Source organism: Malaya genurostris, chromosome 3 (assembly GCF_030247185.1).
Source record: "Malaya genurostris strain Urasoe2022 chromosome 3, Malgen_1.1, whole genome shotgun sequence".
Classification (NCBI taxonomy): domain Eukaryota; kingdom Metazoa; phylum Arthropoda; class Insecta; order Diptera; family Culicidae; genus Malaya; species Malaya genurostris.
Genome location: NC_080572.1, coordinates 303,791,921 through 303,813,868, shown reverse-complemented (window position 1 = coordinate 303,813,868; position 21,948 = coordinate 303,791,921). Strand labels below are relative to the sequence as shown.

The following is a 21,948-nucleotide window of genomic DNA, read 5'->3' as shown; positions in this document are numbered from 1 at the left end:
GAGTTCACACTCGGCTGAACTAGAGATGGTCGGGTCTCGGGTATTTTACCCGAAACCCGACCCGTACCCATACCCGTCGGGTTTTTGGTAGGGTACGGGTACGGGTAAATATTTTTATTTTCGATCGGGTTCGGGTCGGGTACGGGTAATTTTTTTTTCTCATCGATTACCCGACCATTTGTACTTCACATAAATATGTTTACACGTTGACGAGAATTTTTTATTGAAAAACAGTTCTTCCGAAAAATAAACAATTTGATTCAAGGGGTTTTGGCATTCGCGCTTAGGACCAGACGTGACAACTGGCATCTTTTTCCAGAAAAAAAACATTTATTTTCTTCATTAAAAAAAAACGATCAATCATAGTTACGTGAAAAGTTATGTGAATATTTTCCACCCTTTTTTTCTATAACATATTTAATAAGACACACTGTCTTAGCTCTAAGATGTTGCGGTCAGACCCTACTTTTCACGTAGGTTTTAATGGATGTTTTTAAAGCTGTTTAATGCACAAGCCAGTAAAAATTATTTGATTCATTTTTGAAATGTATAAAATAAATTCTTAGTGTCAGTAGGATCCATAGCACTAGCCATGCAATGATTCTGTACACTAAGAATCGGCTGCGAAGTCTGTTGAAACAGAAAGGCCAAATTCCACAAAAGGAATGTAATGCCAAGACTTTGCTTTGACTTTGCTATAAAATGTAGTGTAGTACTCATATCACATTCAGATACCAGAAAACTGTTATTTTAAATATTGGTTGGAGATTTTCTCAAATTTTCATATAAATCATTAGGATTCTAGCCATAAAAACATGTTTTGATCCATCTAGTGGTGTAATGATGCCTTTCTCATGTATGATATTGTGGTATTCTATTCAAAAATTTTCCCTTCGATTTTTGAAAAAAAACCAAGGAATTGCTTGTGCATGAACTAGTATAACATACAGAATGAAACAATAATTTGCTCGTGTAGGTTATACTTAAGAAAACGAAGTGGGTTCACTATTATATGCACTTTTGGTACCGGAACTCGAGAACCGGTATAATCGAAGCCGGTTCGTACGGCCACCAACTAACATGACGTACAAACTCTACTAGTTTTTATTCAAATTTTGAAAATATTATACAATTTTACCATCGCACTGTAAATGATGATTTAAATGTTTGGAAGTCGGATCCGGATGAAATTCAGGAATTCCGTATGGCACCGTGAGACCTTCCATTTGAATCTAAATTTGTGGGAATCGGTCAAACCATCGCTGAGAAAAGTGAGTGAGATCCATTTTGGTATATATGACCACTATTTCCGGTGCTTCCGGAACCGAATACCGGGAACCAGAATAGTCGGAATCGGTTCGTTTAGTTGCCTACTGATAATGACTATCAATTTGTGTAGTTTTCAAACCAGTTTAGAAAAGTTTTTACGTCTTTTGTTTCGCCGGTTTAAGTGACGGTGTACAATATTGAACACACTTTACCCTATAACTCCGGAACCGGAATTCGGATCCGGATGAAATTCAGAAATTCCGTATGGGACCATGAGACCTTTCATTGGAATTTAAGTTTGTCAAAATCGGTTCAGCCATCTCCGAAAAATCCTAGTGAGATTATTTGACACATACAAACACACACACACATACATAGACACATACAAACACAGACATGATGTATGGTCAATTCACGTAAACGAACTGATGATACTCTATTAATTTTAGGGGATGTTCGCATAACATTCATTTTCGTCACGTATAATATTCAATTTGACATTTGGAATCATTTTAGGTGATCTTTCAAGTGATTCGAATGTGAATTTTTATTTGTGTGTCAAGATAATGAGCACGCTTACTTATGGTTCTAAAGAATTGGATCAAAAGTCGCACTGTTTCGTAAAAACCATACCTACTCAAAATTTAATACAACGGGTATTATGACATTTTGGGTAAAAATGCTTCTCGAAAAATTTGTGTAGATATTACTCCCTTTTGTTGACATTTGTAAATGAGTATAAAGTACCAAAGACATTGGAAATCTATTCATGCTTGGTGTTGATGACCGGGCATAGCGTAGTATTTTTTAGCGTAGTATTTTTTTATCTATTTTTCATCCTTAGTAATGATTCGATGTAAAAACCCTTTCTTTGTTGCCTTTGATTCAGCAGCTCGCAAGTGCAAAATCGCTTTTCAATGTCTCACCGTTTCAATTCATAAGACACCCAACTGCCTTGCTTTTGAATCATTCCCATGAATTTGAATCGTACAGAAACTGCTTGTTGAGTCACTTCCAATGATTCTGCAAGCTCCTCTTGCGATTGACTTGGATCTACATCGAGTAATGCCTCCAACTGTTTGTCTCTGAATTTTTTTTGTCCAGAGCGAGATCTGTCCTCGACGCTGAAATCTGATTTCTTGAAACGCCGAAACCATTCTCTACATGATTTATCAGTTGAAGCATTATCACGGTTAGCATCCATTAGCATTTGATGCGCTTCAGCAGCACTTTTCTTCAAAATAAAACAGAAAACTAAAACTTCCAGCAAATGCCGCTCAGTTAACACAACACGCTTATAAAAAAAACCGAAACAATATGAACTGAATATTAATGACAGAAATCTAACCACTTGAAACTACCGACATCAGCTGTTACTGTTCAATATTCATAACATCTATTGAAAATGGGCCGAACTGATTTGTACTCCCAATAGCTCCGAAACTGTATCAGTATACTGTATATGAGCCATATGATCTTCGAACTCGATCCACACATCCGATTTTAGTCTCGAACTGGACTAAAATTATTGAAATCGATTAATCCATATCTGAGAAAATCGAGCAGTAATGAGATTGGTCGTTTAAGTCACTTATGCCATTATATCACCGGAACCGTAAGAAATCGGTCCAGCCATCTCCGAGAAAATTTAATGGAGCGAAGAAGCGCGTTTTATTGGTTATGTCACTTATACCATTTTATTTCCGGAATCGGAAGTGACCGCAGTTCGGTCATTGAACTTGATCAAAAATCCAATATAAACTTCCAAACGAGCCAAAATTCGTTGAAATCGATTCAGCCATCTTCGAGAGAATTAAGCAGTAAAAAATAAAGTGTTTTTTTATCGGTTTTGTTACTTATATCTTCGAAACCAGAAATCACTATCATTTGATCTTTGAACAAAAGTAGTTTTCAAATGAGTTCGTTAAAACTGGTTAAACCATCGCCGAACAAAATGAGTGATAAAATCGTCGAAAGGTGCACACACATACATTTTGCGATCTCGTTGAGCTGAGTCGAAACTTTTTTTGGCAATTCTATTGCCTTTCTATAGAGAAAGGTAGAAATTTGTAAATCATAAAGCTACGATCAGACTAGCCAGTTTATCTGGCACAGTTTATCTGTCACAGACAAGTAATTTTTCTGCAGTTTATATTTGGTCTGGCAATGTGATCACACTATTCACAGTTAAATGACTACAACAGTCAAGTCTGACTGTCGACAGTCAAAATTTTGACAGTTGTTATGTTTGACTGTGACAGACATTTTGAGCTTGTCTGTATTGTGATTACATTGATCAGACAAATCAAACTGGTTACAGACTTAAATATAGGGCGTGGGCTTTTTATTGCAGTTTTTCTGCACAAAGTAATCACATTGGAAGAAAGTTTGTGGGGCAGAGAACTTTTCACGGAATATTGCATTATAATCAAATATCGATCAGATCTCACAAACGGAAGTTCGTTCCATTTCTACTTGGTGTGTTGTGTTTCGAAGCAAATAAAGAAGGAATATAAATGTTCTCCGGTTTTTTTTTACCTTTTTTATAAGTATCAAAAATAGGTATAGAAATCGCTCAAACTTTAGAAAAATTTTCCGAGGCCCGGAGACGCATGGTGGATTGATTATTATTTTAAACAATTTCAAATACTGAACTTTTCCACAGTTTTTAAAAATATGAAACCGAAGCTCTTCGATGTATCTAAAAATCATTTATTAACCAAATATGAAGTGAACGTGTTTTTGTTAAAATGAAACGTTTATTTTGAATGAGAAAAAAATATAGTCGAAATAGGTCACTATTTAGGTTCACTAGCCTTTCTGGCAATTTGTGGATACCTCGAGAATCAGACATCCCATTTTCGACTTCTTCGTAGGAATTGAAATGGTGCAAAGTCAATGCGTGGCTATTCGATGAAAACTAATGGTAGTCATTTAATTTAAATTCATATTTGTTTTCCTTACTTTTTTATCTCTGAATGATTTACAATTCAAGTGATTCTATAAGAAAATATTTCATCTTTGTTACAGTACTTTGGTTGTTCTGTTTCTTATTCCCTATCTGTATCTTGGTGTTCACTGATTTAGTGTCATTTGATACAAATAGTATTCGGAAATAAATGAATACGACGGTGAGGGAGAAGCTCCCAGTCAAGTGCTTTGATTGTATCCTTCCTGAACTTTGAAACTGATTTTGATTTGACTCTGCAGTATTTTTCTTCAAATGCAAGCATAATTCTAATGTTTTTCTCAAATCATCTATTTCTAATACAAAATTCGACAATTTTTAAATGATGAAAATAAACGATGTTGTTTGTTCTATGACTATGATGTATATTTGATATGTTTAGCAGATGTCATAACAACAACAAAAATTGAGATTCTTTCACATCATATGTTCATTATCTACACGTTTGTGTCTTAACGCTCACATCATACGGGTATATCTGCTATTACTAGAAAATCCAGAGTGGCACCGAGATCGAAAGCGTGAAAAAATATGTTTCGCAATTGTTAAGTATTTTTCACGCAACAAATACATTTTCAATAAATTGAAAATGGAGTGGTAGATTCAAAAATCAAATGCAATGAAAATCCATAGAATCATCCTACCTCCGTAAATATGACAATTAAAGAGTTGAAATTTTGGGAAGGTTGTCTCCAGTCCAAGCTCTTTCAAATATGGTATAACGGTATGAATTCGCTTTGGGACAGAGTTCAGATTTTGACAGATCCACATTTTCATTACCAAACGCTTTGTTATCAATTCAATTATCGAACTAATGAACGAACGATAAGCTATTGGAAATTCGGTAAATGTTTACAAAATCTAGAAAAAAAATTCAAATAAGTACATTTTCTGTTACCGTTCAGCATTTTTGAATTTGGAGAAGTAAATACTTTTTTCATTAATTCATTATTTAATTTTTCATAATTATTTCATCCTAGTACAAAGCAAAACGTTCCAGTACTATGCTTCTGGAGATCCATTGCACTTTATCGTGAAGGAGGAGCTCGAAAAATTCGTTAGCAATTTCGATTAAGAATTCTACGAAGAATGTGATAAGCTTCATTATTTCGACATTGACAACGCGGTTCGGTGAGAAGTTAGTACACGTGGTTAAGAGATAGAATTGGAGTCCAATACTCGTTAATCGATTTCGATCGATTTTAAGTACTTTTTTGTAAAATAAACAATATTTGTGTATAAAACTAAAGAGCCACAGCATCATATACAAAGAGCCTTGGGCTATTCCCGGCTTCCTGTTTCTGAAATAATGGTCATATACTCAAAAATGGAACTCACTCACATTTCGTAGAGGTCGCTTGACCGATATTCACGAATTTAGGTTCAAATAAAAGGCCAAAACTCCTGAGCTTCTGAACTTTGCGCGGATGCAAGTGTTTAATTTTTTTTTTGTTTCGATTATAGAGGTTTTAACCTTAAGGTCATTCGCCTCTTCGGGCCCGAAAAATTTTCTGACCCTATGTGCGGGCTTGGGAATCGAACCCAGGTGGGCTGCGTGACAGGGCATCGACTTACCCATCACGCTATACCCGTCCCCAGTGTTTAAAATTTCATTTTTGCCATTTTTAAAATTATAAGTATTTAAATTTTAAACCGTCGTTTAAAGTACGATGGCCGAATCATACAAAATTTTATAAAATTGACTAAAATCAATACAGTTTGTAAGTCATGTTAACAGATGGTTATTCGAACCGACCTCATCCACACCAGTTGCAGAAGTACATGCAATAGCAAAACGGTTTTATTTTGGTGGTTGTTGGTTGTGTTATTTTTTTTTTATAAAATTTTTTTTATTCAGGCCAATTTGCGTACAAGTTTTACGTGGCCGAATGAGCCATGTTTTTATTAGATAAAATAATGTTTTTACCGTTGGATCTCGTTGTCACCCTTTGTCTAGGGGGAGAGGAGCTTCCATTTTTATCTTGCGATGAGTGAGGGGCACTTTGTTCGTGGCTCGTCTCGTCCTCCATTGCCGCATCGGTGGTATCGTTGTTGGTTTCCGTTTTTTTCGTTTTCCTTGTAATTCGCATTCTTGAGTTGGTTGCTAATTGCTGTAGATGCGCCTTGTTGTACATTGGTTGCAGTTGCTGGTGGGTTTGATGGTACAACAGGAGTACTGCGTTCGCTAGTTCCCGTTGTTGGGCGGTTGTCCTTATTTTTGTTTGAAGATGTCCTTTTTGCAGTTTCAGTGCAAGGTTTGCCGTAGTGTGCAGGTTGTTCACAAAACTGACATGTAACCAGTTGATTTTCATACGTAATCAGCGTTTTACACGGATGTATCCCGTCTTGATCACAAATGATGTAAGATGGAATTGCTTTACGTAGTTGCATACGTACCACTCGCACGCCATTCCGGATACCCGGAAAAAAATTCCGCCATACTTCCCGTTCGATGGAAAGAACTTCACCGTACTGCGACATACTCTTTCGAACATACCCATCGCTGGTCTGCGGGGGAAGGTCATGCATGCGTACTTCTATGGCATTGTCCACCATGTACACAGGGAATTTATATTCAACATTGTCATGATCAATACTGTGCATCCCGTTATTAACCGAAGCAAATGCAATTGCATCTTTTTCACGTTTGAACATAATGTACACACAGTTAGACGCCTTGTTGAATTGAGTCTCACTTACATCATTAACGTTTAGATGCATTCGTTCCTTACGCAAGATTTCAATTTCGGTTGCTGCTGGTCTAACTTTGCAGCGCTTGAAATCAATACAAATTGAATTTACTTTCAGGCTTTGTTGAATCGTATTTGCCCATTTCGTACACTCTATGTTCACTACACTGTATTGTCTTTGTTTCTATCGTCTCGACCGTAAGCAATTGTCGACTGCGTCTGATGAGATGCGAGCACGAACTGAATTGATTTTTTTTTTGTTTTCTTTCAAGAAGCAATACAATATAATTTCGAAGAATACCACTGTTATATAACAATGTGAGAATATGAGTAATACGAGAAAGCCATCAATACACCACTAGGTGAATTAAAACAGGTTTTTTATTACTATCTGGTTTCTACACATTAGAAAATAATTGATCACGAAACCAACCCTCTTGGGGAAAACCACGTGTACTCACTTCTCACACTGGTGCTGGAACATTTTGCTTTGGGTTTGGATGAAATAAACAAGTTTTTGATTGTCATAGTCATTGTCACTTCTGCACAACAGTTTCAGAAACAGTCAAATTTGTCTGTACAGTCATCAACTGTTTGTCTGTCGACTATGATCACACTGTGATCACATTGTCACAGATAATCTGCACACTTTGACTGCATACAGATGGACAGTCAAGCCGAATTTGACTGCTTGTAGACAACTGCGAACCGATTACACTATGATACAGTCAAACTGCACGAGTTTGTGCAGATAAACTGGCTAATGTTATCGTACCTTAACTTATCAGTAGTTTTTCATTCCCTGAAAATTGCATGCAAATCCGACAAGTGGTTTAATTCTGGTGACTGCGTGCCATTTTTATCGGATACACTCTTTGATTACTTTGTCCAATAGCATTATTATTTAAAAAAAACTGCCCTAATCATAATCGCAAATTAATCAGTTTAAGAGCGATTGTTCAGCTTCCATCGTCTCGTTTCGAATGGTGTGTCAAATAAGGAGAAGTTGCGTGCACGGAGTAACTTGGCTCGCGATTTCAAATCTCACATAACTATTTAAGGTTTGCGATCGGCAGTCCTACGGATGCTTACAGATTCAACTTAATTACGGTGACCAGAGTGGGTGGTCCTCTTTAATTGGATTGTTTATTCGAGATATAAACTTGCGCTGAATATTTGTGTACTGAATTTAATTATACATCATACCAAACTTGGAGACTACGATAGAAGCTATTAAATGAAAATGTTTTGTTTCACTTTTCAGAGATGCAACCGCACAAATATCGGAAATCATCAATTTCATTGGCCAGCTGTCCGCCCAAGCCCAGGGTCTTTCGAATCCAGTGACAACATCTCAGAAACTTCGAAACTCCGATCATCACATTTACCTTATGTTTGAACCAAACGATAAACAGTAAGTATTGAGGCACGGACCACGGTTCTGAAATCGAAATAACAATCGATCGAAATAACAATCGACCGAAATCGTTTATCTTTCACCGCAAAAAATCCTACTTGTTCCAAATAGATTACCTGAGAACATTAAAATATATCGCCCGGTAAATTATTCCAATTCAGTGTTTGTTGTCAGAGACTGCGATCCGATTTTTGCTCTACTCAGTAATAAAAAAAACAGGAATTGCGTGTTCGGTCATTGTTACGTTTGGCATGAAGCACGAAATTTTTCTAACCGCTAACCAACCACTTTCCTTTCACAGCGGACTGGTTGTTGGAATTCTGAAAGTTGGACGTAAATCCTTATACGTATTCGACCAGACTGGAGAAACGATACACGTCACAGCACCATGCGTTCTGGACTTTTACGTACACGAGTCCCGACAACGTGGCGGACTTGGTCGAGAACTGTTCGATCACATGCTAAAAGAGGAACACATCGAACCGGCCGAGATGGCCATCGATCGTCCTTCGGAAAAGCTGCTTGGATTTCTCCAGAAACATTATGGTGAGTAATTTTCAATTAGCAAATCATATCATCAACACCTACGAAATGTAATGTGTTATCTTCATCTATCGGTATTGTCCGGAACAAACTCATTTGGCGAAAGAAACATATTGCCTATTCCGCTTCTTCTGCTCTGCTTACAACGTAGAACACTGACACGCGAACTATGAATACGTGCCGGTGGAAGCAATTTATTATTCTACATTCACATTTTGCACTTCACTGAAGCACTAATAGACCTCGGGAATTTCCCTATTCTACTCATTACTCTTTTTCTCTCCCCCCTTTCGTCGTTGTAGGGCTGTACAAGAAAATTCCCCAAATGAACAACTTTGTCGTGTACGAAGGCTTCTTCACCAGCAACCAAAACTCGTCGGACATTGACGGTCGCCGCATGCACATCACCGCTAGGTATGGTATATCATCCTGAACCGTTGAAAAATTAAAAATCACGCCTAGATAACACACTGCCTTTAACTTCACAAGAGGAAAGCCAAAGGGCTGCACCCAGTAACCAATTCAGTGGGGCGTGTTTTCCACCTTAATTTCGATAATAATAAATAAAAGTAACAATCGACGACTTGTAACTAATCACTCCATAATGTATGCTTCTTCTCTAACCAACCGTCAAACACGCTGTCGTCGCCATCAGTCCTAACACCAATCTATTCGGACCGACGTTCACCACCGCCGAGGATAGGCGGAGGTCCAATTCGCAAACACGCCAACCGGTCATCTCCCCACCGATAGTTCAGCAACCCCCAGTAGGACGCTATGCGGCAAAGCGACCTTCCTGCAGTATGGCACAGGTAGGCTACTAAATAACGTCACATCCGCCCACGCCCCTGGTGTGACACTCGTTGTCAGAGTCGTTCATTGTTCTAGCTAACGGGTCTAAATGGTGATACTAATGTCGTTTTCGCTTGAGAAAACTGAAACTGAATCAGGGTAGTTTCATCAAACAAACACTTTTCACGAAACTGTGTTGGCTTCGCACTTAGTAACGGGGATTTGAGCAAACCTGATATAAAAACCAAGTTCGAAACTGACTCGATTTTCAGTTCAACTACGTTAAAACTAGGTTTAAAACTGGCTTCAAACAAACGGTTTGACAGCAGTTAGAGTGGAAACTGAGTTAGGTTTGGTATCAAGCGAAAACGACATAACTTTCTGGTGAAATAGCTAACGCGATTGCAATTCAAGAAACAAATATAAACTCACCAAATATAGTTTACCAACAAACAGTTTTAAGTTGTATTTGACATGCAAGTCAAACTCCGGCGTTTTGTTTTCATTTAAAATAGTGTGTCAACTAGGATTAAAAATAAACGAAATCAGAGCCAAAAGGTCAGTCTGGATAATATTTCCTATTATAGCCTGGAAACTTTTTCCTCTAGAATTTACTTTCTTAGATGGAACCAAAATTTTTTTTTCTGGGAACAATGACCTGCATTTCGTAGCTTTGTTCCAGTACCTGGTACAGACAGGCATTTCCAATGTCATCGGATCGATCCCTTGTTACACGATGCAGACTGGACTCCTGGAAAGTCCAACCCAGTAAAAGTGTGTCACTTTAGCCGCATTCCGTCCAACACGAAATCCATGTCACGTGACGTTGGTTTATGTGCCCAGTGTGACCAACCAACCAATCAACCAACCAACCAACCATGTTTTTAAAATGTATACTAGTGAAGGTCATTCTATTTATTTTTTTATTTGCTCTTATAAAACGGTGACTCGGTATTCGTGGGCTTATCCACTGTCACCATATTAATTTTTATTTAAACTCTCATCAGGAAATTATTTATCTCCATCGGCCACGACGAGATGCCTGAATAGCCCGATGTTTTGAAAAGCTTTCAGCTGCTGAAGATTATAACTGGATAAGCATATGATGAAGGGATGTTTCAGTCAATATCAGAAAAGTTTACAATTTTTTCCAATTTGTTCAAGATGCATTTCTTGCATTAAAAATACTCTAAAAATTAAAACTCATTTTTTCATACATCCAATGTATGGGTAAAAAAAGTAAAAAATCATATTTTTGTGGTAAAACCACAATTTTTGAGTTTTTCTAAAAAAACGCTATCATTCAACTGCGTCTCCGATAACGTTCTATCGGAAGGAAACGCATGGTTTCATAACTAGTAGAACTAAGCACCATGCGTTTCCTTTCAATAGAGCTTCATTGGAAATGCATGGTTAATTGTTACTTTGAAACCTATTCCTAGTGGTGTGATAATGCCTTTCTCTTGTCATTGTCACAGTCTGATTAAAACATTGTTTGTCAGTTTTTTTTAAATAGCTTCTGGCACTAATTTGGGCATATTTATTCAAATTGATTCGGGTAGTTCAAAAAAGCATGCTTCAGCGCTTACGTTACATATTCAGTAAAATTTCTCTAACCAAGTGTATCAACAATAATACATTTGAACGTGATCATAGGTCATTCTCTGAAATAATTATGCGAAAAGAAAAAGTCCTGTTTTAAATCGGTCACGTCATTTTTGAGAAAAAATTGTACACACATATTTTCATTTTTTTTGCATATTTTACCCCATAACTCCGGAACCGGAACTTCCGGAATCAGGAAAGTAGATCCGGTATACCCAAATTCAATGTATTACTAACCAAATCTGTCCAATTCAAGAATTATAAGGCTGTTTGAATGTATTTGTCACATAATATTATAAGGAAATTCCGACCGACAAAAATCGATGCAATCTTCAATTGATCAGATGTATTAGAGTTCGTTCAGACATACTTATACAAAACATAACTTCAACATTTGCCAAATGAAAGCTATATCCGTGCATTAACTGGGTGTGATTTTAAATGATGTCAATTTGATGTGAACATTTGAAATGGGACCAAAAACCAATGACAGGTTCTCTATGTTTACACAATAAATTACTAATTATTGAATAAACATTCCTCAAAATAAAATGCACAGCTGGAGTACAGTTTTTATTCCAACGTCTGGCTTTTTGCTTTTCCAAGCATGCAGTTATCACTTTTTCCGGAGGCATTTCAATTTCGGAGAAAATGAAACAAAGCAACCTGGTGATAAGAATGTGCGCAATTCCAGTCCGTAAAATCAATGAGTTGTTGTTTTGTTTTGTTTCGTTACCAAGACAGGAAGGAGGTTTCCATTAGAAATCTATTCGCGAATTACTCGCTATTTGCATCAACCGCGTTTGATGTTTGTTCGAACAGTTTTATTCATCTATGGTGACATTTTTCATTTCACATTTTGATGCACAGTTTCCTCTAAGACGTTGACTTACTTTCGCGTCCACGTCTTTGAAGTGACGGAACTAATCACGGCACGTTGTTTCGCTTTCGAACGAAGCGAAAAAAAATTGAACTTCTCGTAAATAATGATTTTTCGAATCAACATTAGACTAGAACAGGACCAGATAACTGGCTTCTCTTTCCAATACAAAATGCATCTTCTTATTTCTGTGGATCACTGATGTGAATTTGAAAAGCCTCGCGGCCAACGAATATATTAAATCTAATCTAAACGGCCAGAAGGAAATATCGCCATTGTTATATATTCTATACAGCTTTCACTTGATTTATTGATCCATTTTTTGCATAGTTTGTTCTCTGATGGTTAGTAATAAAGATATTTCTATTTCTTAAAGTCCTAGATGGTATGTAAAAAATGAGTTTAGACAGGTGTACACTGTTATCTACGCGATTCGAAATGATTTACTAAGGAAACCATTGAAAATTATTTGCGTTAAACTGTTAGTTAAACTGCTTTAATACTAATAAGTATACAGCGGGCTTTAAAGGATGGAACAGGAAGTCTTGTCCAGTCTAATTTACTAAGTTAAAATAATGAAAACTGTATTTGTACCGGTTCTAATCGATCTTCCTATGCATGATTAAGTAAGGTGACTGAATTAAACTACCATATTCTTGTAGGGGAGACCGGGGCTAGTTGGTCGAGTTTCGCTTTCGGGATTTCTATACTCTTTCTGGTTAGACATTTTGATAAACGCTTTGCATGTCAGAGCATGTCATGAAGATAAACATTTCGAGCACATGTGTGATTTTTTTCATCCCTGAATAAAAATCAGAAAAATAGTTATCAACAATTAAATGTGGAGAAAAAAATCGGCCAACCAACCCCAGAGCCGGGGTAGGTTGGCCGAGTTTTAAAAAATATGTGAAACACATCAATTGTATCAATAAACGTTTTCATTAGTTAAAAAAGTCTGTATGCATCATTTTTATTATGCAAGTACGTGAAAAAACTTCCCTTCTCGGTTTTTGAGTCTTTTTAACTATTGTGGAATTAGTTTCGGTAGCATTAGTACACTTTTTCTGTTTCCCTTCTACCTTTTCCTCCACCAGCGTTCGCGCTTACGCTCGGTTTCATTTTTTACTCCTCCAATGCTGCTTTTATTAAAGAATTGTTGAAATTTTGGATTAATTCGGGATTTACGACCTTGACGCTTCTCCGAATCAGCCTTGGGGAGAGGTCTGTTATTTTCAGGATGGCTTACATCTGCAACAGATTCTATACTGATGGACGAGTTTTGTTCGGGGTTGGGTCAATCTGCGAGAAATCCTGTCAGGAACTCTAAATGCTAAAAGTTTTGATGACAAATTTTAAAATCATATTTTCTTTCGACAATTTCCAACTTTTAAGGATTCTAATCTGTTATTTCTATTTGTCAATGTAATTTATTTCCATTAAATTCATTCCATTTACTTCCAAAAAAAAAGGATAACATTTCACGAATATCCATATTCACTTTACTAAAATTGAGCTAAAATTACAACTCGGCCAACCACCCCGCGCAAAACTCGGCCAACCTGCCCCAATGAAAGTTTTCGAGAACAATCACGATTAACAAAAATAAAAGTAAGGTTACACTGAAAACCGATATACCATTTTGTAAAGTTTTTAATACCCTTTCCAATGGTACCACGTTTTTGGAAATCAAATATAAATTAATCTATGTTACACGTATTACTTTACAAAAACAGAAATTCTTTCACCAGTGCCGAAAAAGAAAAAAACGTGCTCCTGCTCAAACGACAACACAGAAACACCTAAAATTACGTTGGTACATGGGTGATCTAATGCTCCATCAAAATCATTATAGATGTCGCCACTGCGCATAATAGCCTTTTCAGGAAAGCTATTCTGCCAATCGGCAGTTCGGCCAACTAGCCCCGGTCTCCCCTACTAATCGAACATAGGCAATGCTTAATGTTTTAGTTGTGTATGGATCGTGAAAACAGCAACAAAATTGTTTTATCAACAAAAGTCATTTTAGAATCTATTAAGGGTGGCAAGCTGCCGGGAAAATTGGGAATACCGGGAAAAAGTCGAGAATTTGGTTTCATCGGAAAAACCGGAAATTTTAATTCCAAACCGGCATAAGTTAACAGTAGGAAACAATGTCCAATTTTGCAAAAATGATGAAACAGTAACAGCAGTTTCAAATCATTCAGAAAGCCCCACAGCTTTCTTAGGTGTTATCAATAACAGCACAATGAAAGCTTATAATGAAAAACAAGCTTCATTTGGACGCTTCTGCTGTAACTTTTTTAGGTTTGAGAATATATAACTAATTGAAATCATTGCTTAATTTGAAATCCTGGATATTATTGGTAGATGATCAAAGTCTGTTTGAGTAATCAGTTCACCACAACTGTTGCATTGGTTTGCTAGAATAAGAATTTATTTTTTTGTCTGACATGACATTGTCCATAACTGAATCATTTAGTGGTTTTCCCGTTGGTGCTTAGGTCACATAACCGTTTTGAAATTTCTTTACGATTCGTCTTTGACTCATCAGTGCAGAGCAGTTCAAATTGAACTGTCGAGTTTTGCATGAAAATTCCTCTGATAGTTTCATTTTTTTAACAGGCTTGTTTGCAAACGGATTACCACAGTTAAAACAGCGTATGTTCATATGACAATTTTTCGAACCATGGCCAAAGCCCTGGAAATAACGATATTTTGTTAGGCTCGTAGTGCTAATCATGCCGTCAATAATTTTCACATCGAACTGAAATTTCGACTTTCATTTTCGGGCGAAATGAAGAAAGCTCAGTACGAAATTGCAGACATAGATTGTTGTTAGTTTCCCAGAGGGACAAACATCCATTTCAGGAATTTTGGAAGAATTTTGCCTGTGTCACTAAAATTTGATTTTGAAAGAATATGTTGTATATGTTGTTAGCTGGAATCGGTTTTACGGGAGAAGGGTTGTTCCTAATCTTTCAATACTGAACTATTAGCGGCCCTAGTATAATGTTCTTTTTCTGACATGAGATATATGTTCAAAGCTTGAATTATACGAGTATTTGAAAAAGCTAAACAGAGGCCATTTAGGCCTATTCAAAAACCGGGAACTTTTATCTCGCAAACTGGGAAAAAATCGGGAATCCGAAATCGACAATCGACTTGTCACTCTGCTAGTGTTACTCTTGAATTTCTAATTCAAAACAATGCGGGTAATCCTAACAACACTTTGTTTACCCTAAAGTAACATAAATTTCAAAGTCGTGTCAAATCAATTTCATCCAATCCAGAGATGCCAAGTTCACAGATAAAATTGTGTTTTACAGATTTTCAACTTTCTGTACAGATTTTAAAAATGGCACAAATTTTCACAGATCTCAGAAAATGATCATAGATTTCCACAGACACAGATTTTTGAAATCGATCACAATTTGTGCATTAAAAAGTACAGAGCCGTTGGGTCCTTTTTTGCTCACCAAAATGATTCCGATCAGCTATTATGGTACGGGAAACGTGCACAGATTTTTGGCAGACAGGTTTTTGGCTTGATTTTTGAAAAAATTACCTGGCATCTCTGGTCCAATCATAAGCTGGTCATGAACTGGCTCTAAAAGCGAAAAACTGTCCTAGTTTCTTCTGGGTAAAAGAATTGCTGAAGAAACCTGCTTTCGATCGAAGCTCCGGAGACCCTTAGCGTTATATACCACTCGACTTAACTCGACGAGGTAGGAAAATGTCTGTGTGTGTGCTCTTTTTTTAGAGATTTTTCTCTCCGCACAATGTTCTCGGAGATGGCTGAATCAATTTTATCAAATTCAAAGATCAAGTAGCTGGTACTTCCGGTTCTGGAAATATAATGGTATAAGTGACGTAACCGACAAAATGCGATTTTTTCTCTCCATACTTTTTTTTAGAAAGTAACCAATGATCAAGTTCATATATATTATTGCTGATAGTTTTGGTTTCCAGAATGTTGTCGAATATACGACGTAAGTGCTTTTCTGAACTAAGCGAAACAATATGAATAAATTTGTGTTTAGAATCAGCCCAAATTCGTGTCAGAAATTATCCTAACGAAAAAAATATGTTTTTATGGGACTGCTTGAATGACACGAGAAAGGCATTATCGCACCACTAGGTGGATTAGTTACTTCTAAGTTTAGTTTTTCTTCTTCTTGTCCGGTTCCTAATAACGCGCGACACGAGAGTTCTCTATCTAGAGCAAAGCAATTTTTCTGATGGGCTTTCAGCGGAATAACCCACGGATAATTTCTGCACGTATTATACGAATAAAAACGAAAACTATGGCCAAGCAAATCATTCCGGTATGATCAATTTTAAGGATCGGAAGTGGTCTATTTGCTGTGCGAATGACGCCTAGTTGTACGATTCAGAACGAGCAGTCGAGTGTAATTATCTGCACGCTGCAATTGTAAAAGCAAATTATGATTTCAATCTGACACATTTCTTAGCTGTGATGGTTTCCTAACTATATCAATTATTATTGTTGTTAATTTCAGATAATTCACAACAGTCCAAATACTGTGGCTACCGAACCTAACAGGTAAGACGATTCAAAGTATAAATATAAACTTACATCAAAGTGTATGCGTCTCGGAGCTAATTTTTATTTTGTTTCACAAAATCGATTGGCTGAGATTTATTTTGCTTGCTTTTCTTTTCTTTTTTTTCATTTTCAGAAACTTTATATAGTCCATCCCTACAACAACACTCCAACCAATTTAGCAATAACGCAACAAAGGATAGCTATTTATTATGGTTTAAACTTATTTCATTATCAACCCCGCATTCTAAATTATTGTGATTTGTTTCACCATTTTTTTGTTATTTTTGACTATTTCATAAGAAACCCACTCAATGAATCTTTGTGCAATTCAACTGTGAAAGAGTGTAAAAAATTGCTACTTTTGCAATATTAACTTTTACCAACATCAGTTTGTCTGCTAACGTTTAGCAAATTACGTTTTTTTCACTCTCTCTTTTGCGAGTACATATCAGTTTATTCCGAGGTCTAATAAATTGTATTGTTTTCTTTTTAAATTAAAATCTAATTGTTGGAAAACTAGAAAAGAAATTGTGTTTTATTTGTCCCAAACTATTCCATAAAATCATTTCCCTTACCGGTTTTTTTTATTTGCTTGGTAGATAGCTTTAGCACGATGGAATTTTGTGAGCCGATTTTCAATGAGGTAGAAACAGGTGTGTGATTTTAAATTTGCTTTAGGAGCAATTCCAGAAATGCTTAGTAGATTATCAGATTCTCCGATTTGGATGAAACTTTGCACATGGCTTCAGTATGGCAAACCATAAGTTTTGAACCGATGGAGAGGTCAATCCGACTGACTCACGACTGATGTTTAAAAAGGACGTATGTATTTTTGCATTTCAAAAAATTTTTCCTTTTTCTTCATTTTTCAAAAGGCACGGATGGGTTAGCCATCAATCTGTAGGTTTTAATAAGAGCTTTAAAATAAAAATTATCAAAAACAACTCTAAACCCTGGGGTGGAATCATGTAAGGTGATAAGTGACTATCACCTCCTGGTGATAACGAGGTGATCACCAGAATGTTTGGAATCACCGAAGGTGATCACTTTTCCTATCACCATCACCGGTGATTGAGCCAACTTCACTCCATTTATCACCTGTCAAGAAACGTCAATTTTTCAGGAGTAAAATATGAATGTGGCGTATACCGTTGATATTAGGAGGAGTAACATATGAAAGTGGCGTATACCCATATAATATTTTAAAATCTAAAGTTTTATTCCTTTAGTTTTCAATTTTTTTCATCAATTCGAGTCATGTTTATCAATGATGATTTGTATGGATCGAAGAGTAACGTTGAAAAAAATTACCTGCGCACAAACAAATAAAAAAAAATCACTTGTTGGTTTAATTTAGCGCCGATTTTTATTTTTCAATGGAAATCAATGTCACAGTCAATTCTTTGGGATAAATTTGCTAGCTTTGAAATGACACGAATTGTTAGATCTTCTTGATGTTTCACAACGGATGGCATTCCTCTCGAATGAGAAAGATCCGTTAAATAATTTCTTGTATAGTTTTCATTCACTTTACGATCATGGCATTTCACAGAGCTTTCAAATGCTACCTCCATTTTGGAAATTTTACCCACCGGTACTACGAATATCCACTATGATTAGCAGCAACTAATTGTCCAAAAATATTGCCTTATTTAGTTCAACTCACAAGAAGAAAATTAAGAACGCAGTTTAATCTTATTTACTCGTTCAGTTGAACAAGACTGATATGTCGCTTACTAAGTCACGGCCATCTAATTCTACTGAAAATGTTGGCATAGATTTTTTTATGTTACGTTATGTGCAACAGGAGATGTCTACATTCATAAACTTATCACTTTTCCAGAAAGCAATTTATCTTTGACTTTACGAATACCCCAATGATATTCCTTCAAATAATAATTAGAACATAAATGAATTGATTTAATTGATAAATACTACCGTTCATTCTATGAATTCTTTATACTATATAAACTAAGTTACTTTTCATTTTGGTATTTAATTTTGACACAATATGAGTACGAATTTCATTAAAAAAATTATCCTCTCCGACCAATATTGGTAAGTTATTTTTATATCAGTGGCTTAAAATTCACCTAACGGACAATAATTTATAAAGCCACTTCTCAAAAAATCAAATCACTACTGAAAGTGATAACTAAATTGCTATCACCTCTATTTTGACATGAAGGTGATTAAATCGTGGTGACTATCACCTTACGTAATGCCAACGTTTGATAGTGATGTTAGCCTCTCAGCAGTGGTGACAGAACTTGGTGATTATCACCTTACGTGATTCCAAATTTTCAAAAGTGATAATCACTTGGTGATAATCACCTTACATGATTCCACCCCTGATTTTTTTTTAAATTTAATTTGTTTGGTTCATTTTGAAATAATTGATCAAATCTTTTTTCAGTGTATATTTTTGCTTAGAGTGCCCTATTGATTTCCTACAACTTCTTCCTGGACGTCATTTTTGTACGATTAACGGTTTCCGAATTACAACGAGAAGAATTTGATCATTTGCATGCACCCGTAAACTGTTTTAGCTGTAACTTCTTCATATTTCAAAAGGCACGGATGGGATAGCCATCAATCTGTAGGTTTAAATAAGAGCTTTAAAATAAAAATTATCAAGAAAATTAAGTCCCTGAATTTTTTTATTTAACTTTTTCGGATTATTTTGTAATTATTGAGAAAAAAAATCAAACCTTTTTTTTCAGTGTATATTTTTTTTAGAGTGCCCAATCGATTCCCTACAACTTCTTCCTGTACGCCATTTTTGTACAATTAACGGTTTCCGAGTTACAACGATTTGAAAAAGACAATTTTTGTGAAATGAAAAAATACATACGCCCTTTTCAAAAATTAGTCATGAGTCGGATTGACCTCTCCATCGGTTCAAATCTTATGGTTTGCCATACTGAAGCCGTGTGCAAAGTTTCATCCAAATCGGAAAAGGTCGATTCTGATTTTGTCACTTTTTCGTCTACTCATTCCTGGAACTGCTCTTAGGTAGCTTCCCAAAGCGCGTGTTTGCCGTCGTCATACAGTTTGATCTAGTTTTCATTGAATTAAAGCACGTGCTGAATCGGGTTTACGAAACTTTGATTACAGCAAGCCATGAAATTTGCACCACCTGTGTTTGCCCCATTGTGTCGCAAGATTGAAGATTGAAGATTGTTGAAATTGTTTTGTTTCTCAAGACGTGTTCTTAGTTATCTTGTTAGATTTGAGTATGAAAGCAAAACAATGGTTTGTGTAATTGTGTTTGCAGCACTTCTCCCACTAACAACCATCATGCGCCTCCATCCGCTCCCACTAACAATAATGATTATGAAAACGATCATCATCATCATCACCATCATCATCATGACAACGGTCACCAGCAAGAGCCAGACCAGCAGGAACCGGAGGAACCGGAAGAGCACAATAATCCAGCCCATGATGATGTTGCTGATGATGTCCTATCGGTTAAGCTTCAAAATTTAAATATGTCGGAACCATCCGACTACGTTGACTACCATCGCCTCCATCACCATCATAAACCCGGTCAGGAGGTGAAGTTTGCCGACGAATACGGAGAAATTCCAGAGCCGTTGGCCGATCCAGATCCGTACAGCTTCCATCCGCATCATCTTGAGCTGATCCATCAGTCACCGGAACAGCAGCAGCAGCAAATGATGATTAATCGTGAAAATTCTGCTTCTCCCCAATCGATCAGTCAGCAGCAAACCCCAGAACACCCCGGACCGAGAAAACCAGTCCGGTACACGAAACAACATACCGGTATGAAGAACATGTCGTCCGGTGTTGGGGCCGCCGTGACACCCTCCGCGAAGATGGAATTCGACCAGGAGGAAAACGAAGGGTTCGGTTCGGTCAAAATAAACCGACCAATTGGCAAGTCCAGCACGAAGAACAGTTTGAACGACAATGATAACGAGTCGGTCCATTCCAAGGGTTCCGAAAGTAGCCATCTAACCGAGCACGGACATTTTGATCTCAAGTTCTATCACAATAGACTCTGGTAAGACCCCTCGGTTTCAGTACCAGCAGCCCCAGACAAATGGAATGGATTGTAAAATGCGATAACCATCGTCTTCTATGCATTATTAGATCAATAAGAACTTCTTAGCATTTTTTTTTTGTTCTTGATGAATGATGATTCAGTAACTAGTAAATTTTGTACACGTACATCGTATGCAGGCATAATAACTCTTAGATCATAAAATGGAGGCTGCATGATATTACTAAAACAAAACAAAATAAAAAATAATGTCCTGAATTGATATTGTTGAGTAGATGTCACGCTTGTTACCAGTAGAATTGCCGTTCTGTCACGCAAGAATGTGACCAATAATCTAAAGCGGGCACACTTACATAGATTAATTATAGTTGTTGTTAGGTTTTTTTCGATAAAAGCTTTGCTTTATCTGTATCCAACACTAGGCAACATGTGCTTCAGTAAGTTTGAGTTTTTGGTGCATTTGTTGATTTATTAGGCGTTTCAACTATGATATATGACAAGCTAGAATGCTAGAATGCAAGTGAGAGTGAATAAATGCATTCCTTACAGAACTTTCCAAGAGGACTATCTAGACGATTACGTCATTCATTAAATGGCCAGTGAAAGTGAGTACACGCACCTCTTGATATCCTGTGTTCGAAACAAACCTGAACAAATTGAATGAAAATTACCGATCGTTATATTTGAATGTATTTTCCTCAACTACAATTATAAATGGTAAACAAGAAAAAAAAACTTCCTACCAATAAATAATAAACAAAATCTTTTCGATGTTCAAATCATTTCAGACTTCAATAAATAATCTTGGATATTACATGGAAATAATTATGCATAGCGATATTTTTTTTGGTTTTGCTTTTATATCACATCTCCTTAGGCGTACCACCATAAAGGGGGTGGAACTGTCTAATTCAAATGTCCAACCTTTTATTAAACTTTTATTATTCAAATTAAAACTAGCATACTGGAATTGAATTCGTTATCTTATTTTTTTACTCTTTTAAAGTTTCATTCAATAATTAATGGAAAAAGAGAATTACATTTTCGGTACATAAAAGATTTACCAACTTTCCTCGAAAATGGCTGAACCGATTTTAATTCAAATGAATGGTCTTGTGGTCCCATATAAGGACTAGTAAAGCTTGCTTCAGATAGAATTGGAACAAAGACAATTACCTGTATTTCAG

The 21,948-nt window shown here is 36.4% G+C and overlaps 1 protein-coding gene across 2 annotated transcripts in view; it reads left to right on the top strand.

The window, feature by feature from the left end:
• LOC131434317 (alpha-tubulin N-acetyltransferase) overlaps positions 1 to 21,587 on the top strand; it is a 59,879-nt gene extending 38,292 nt beyond the window's left edge. For both annotated transcript variants that reach the window (XM_058600984.1, XM_058600985.1), the window contains exons 3-8: positions 8,192 to 8,341; positions 8,646 to 8,890; positions 9,190 to 9,301; positions 9,543 to 9,699; positions 16,685 to 16,728; positions 20,009 to 21,587. In XM_058600984.1, the coding sequence (XP_058456967.1) occupies positions 8,192 to 8,341; positions 8,646 to 8,890; positions 9,190 to 9,301; positions 9,543 to 9,699; positions 16,685 to 16,728; positions 20,009 to 20,765 (1,465 nt within the window). In that variant the 3' untranslated portion in view covers positions 20,766 to 21,587. The remainder of the gene's footprint in view (positions 1 to 8,191; positions 8,342 to 8,645; positions 8,891 to 9,189; positions 9,302 to 9,542; positions 9,700 to 16,684; positions 16,729 to 20,008) is intronic.
• The last annotated feature ends 361 nt before the right edge of the window (positions 21,588 to 21,948 follow it).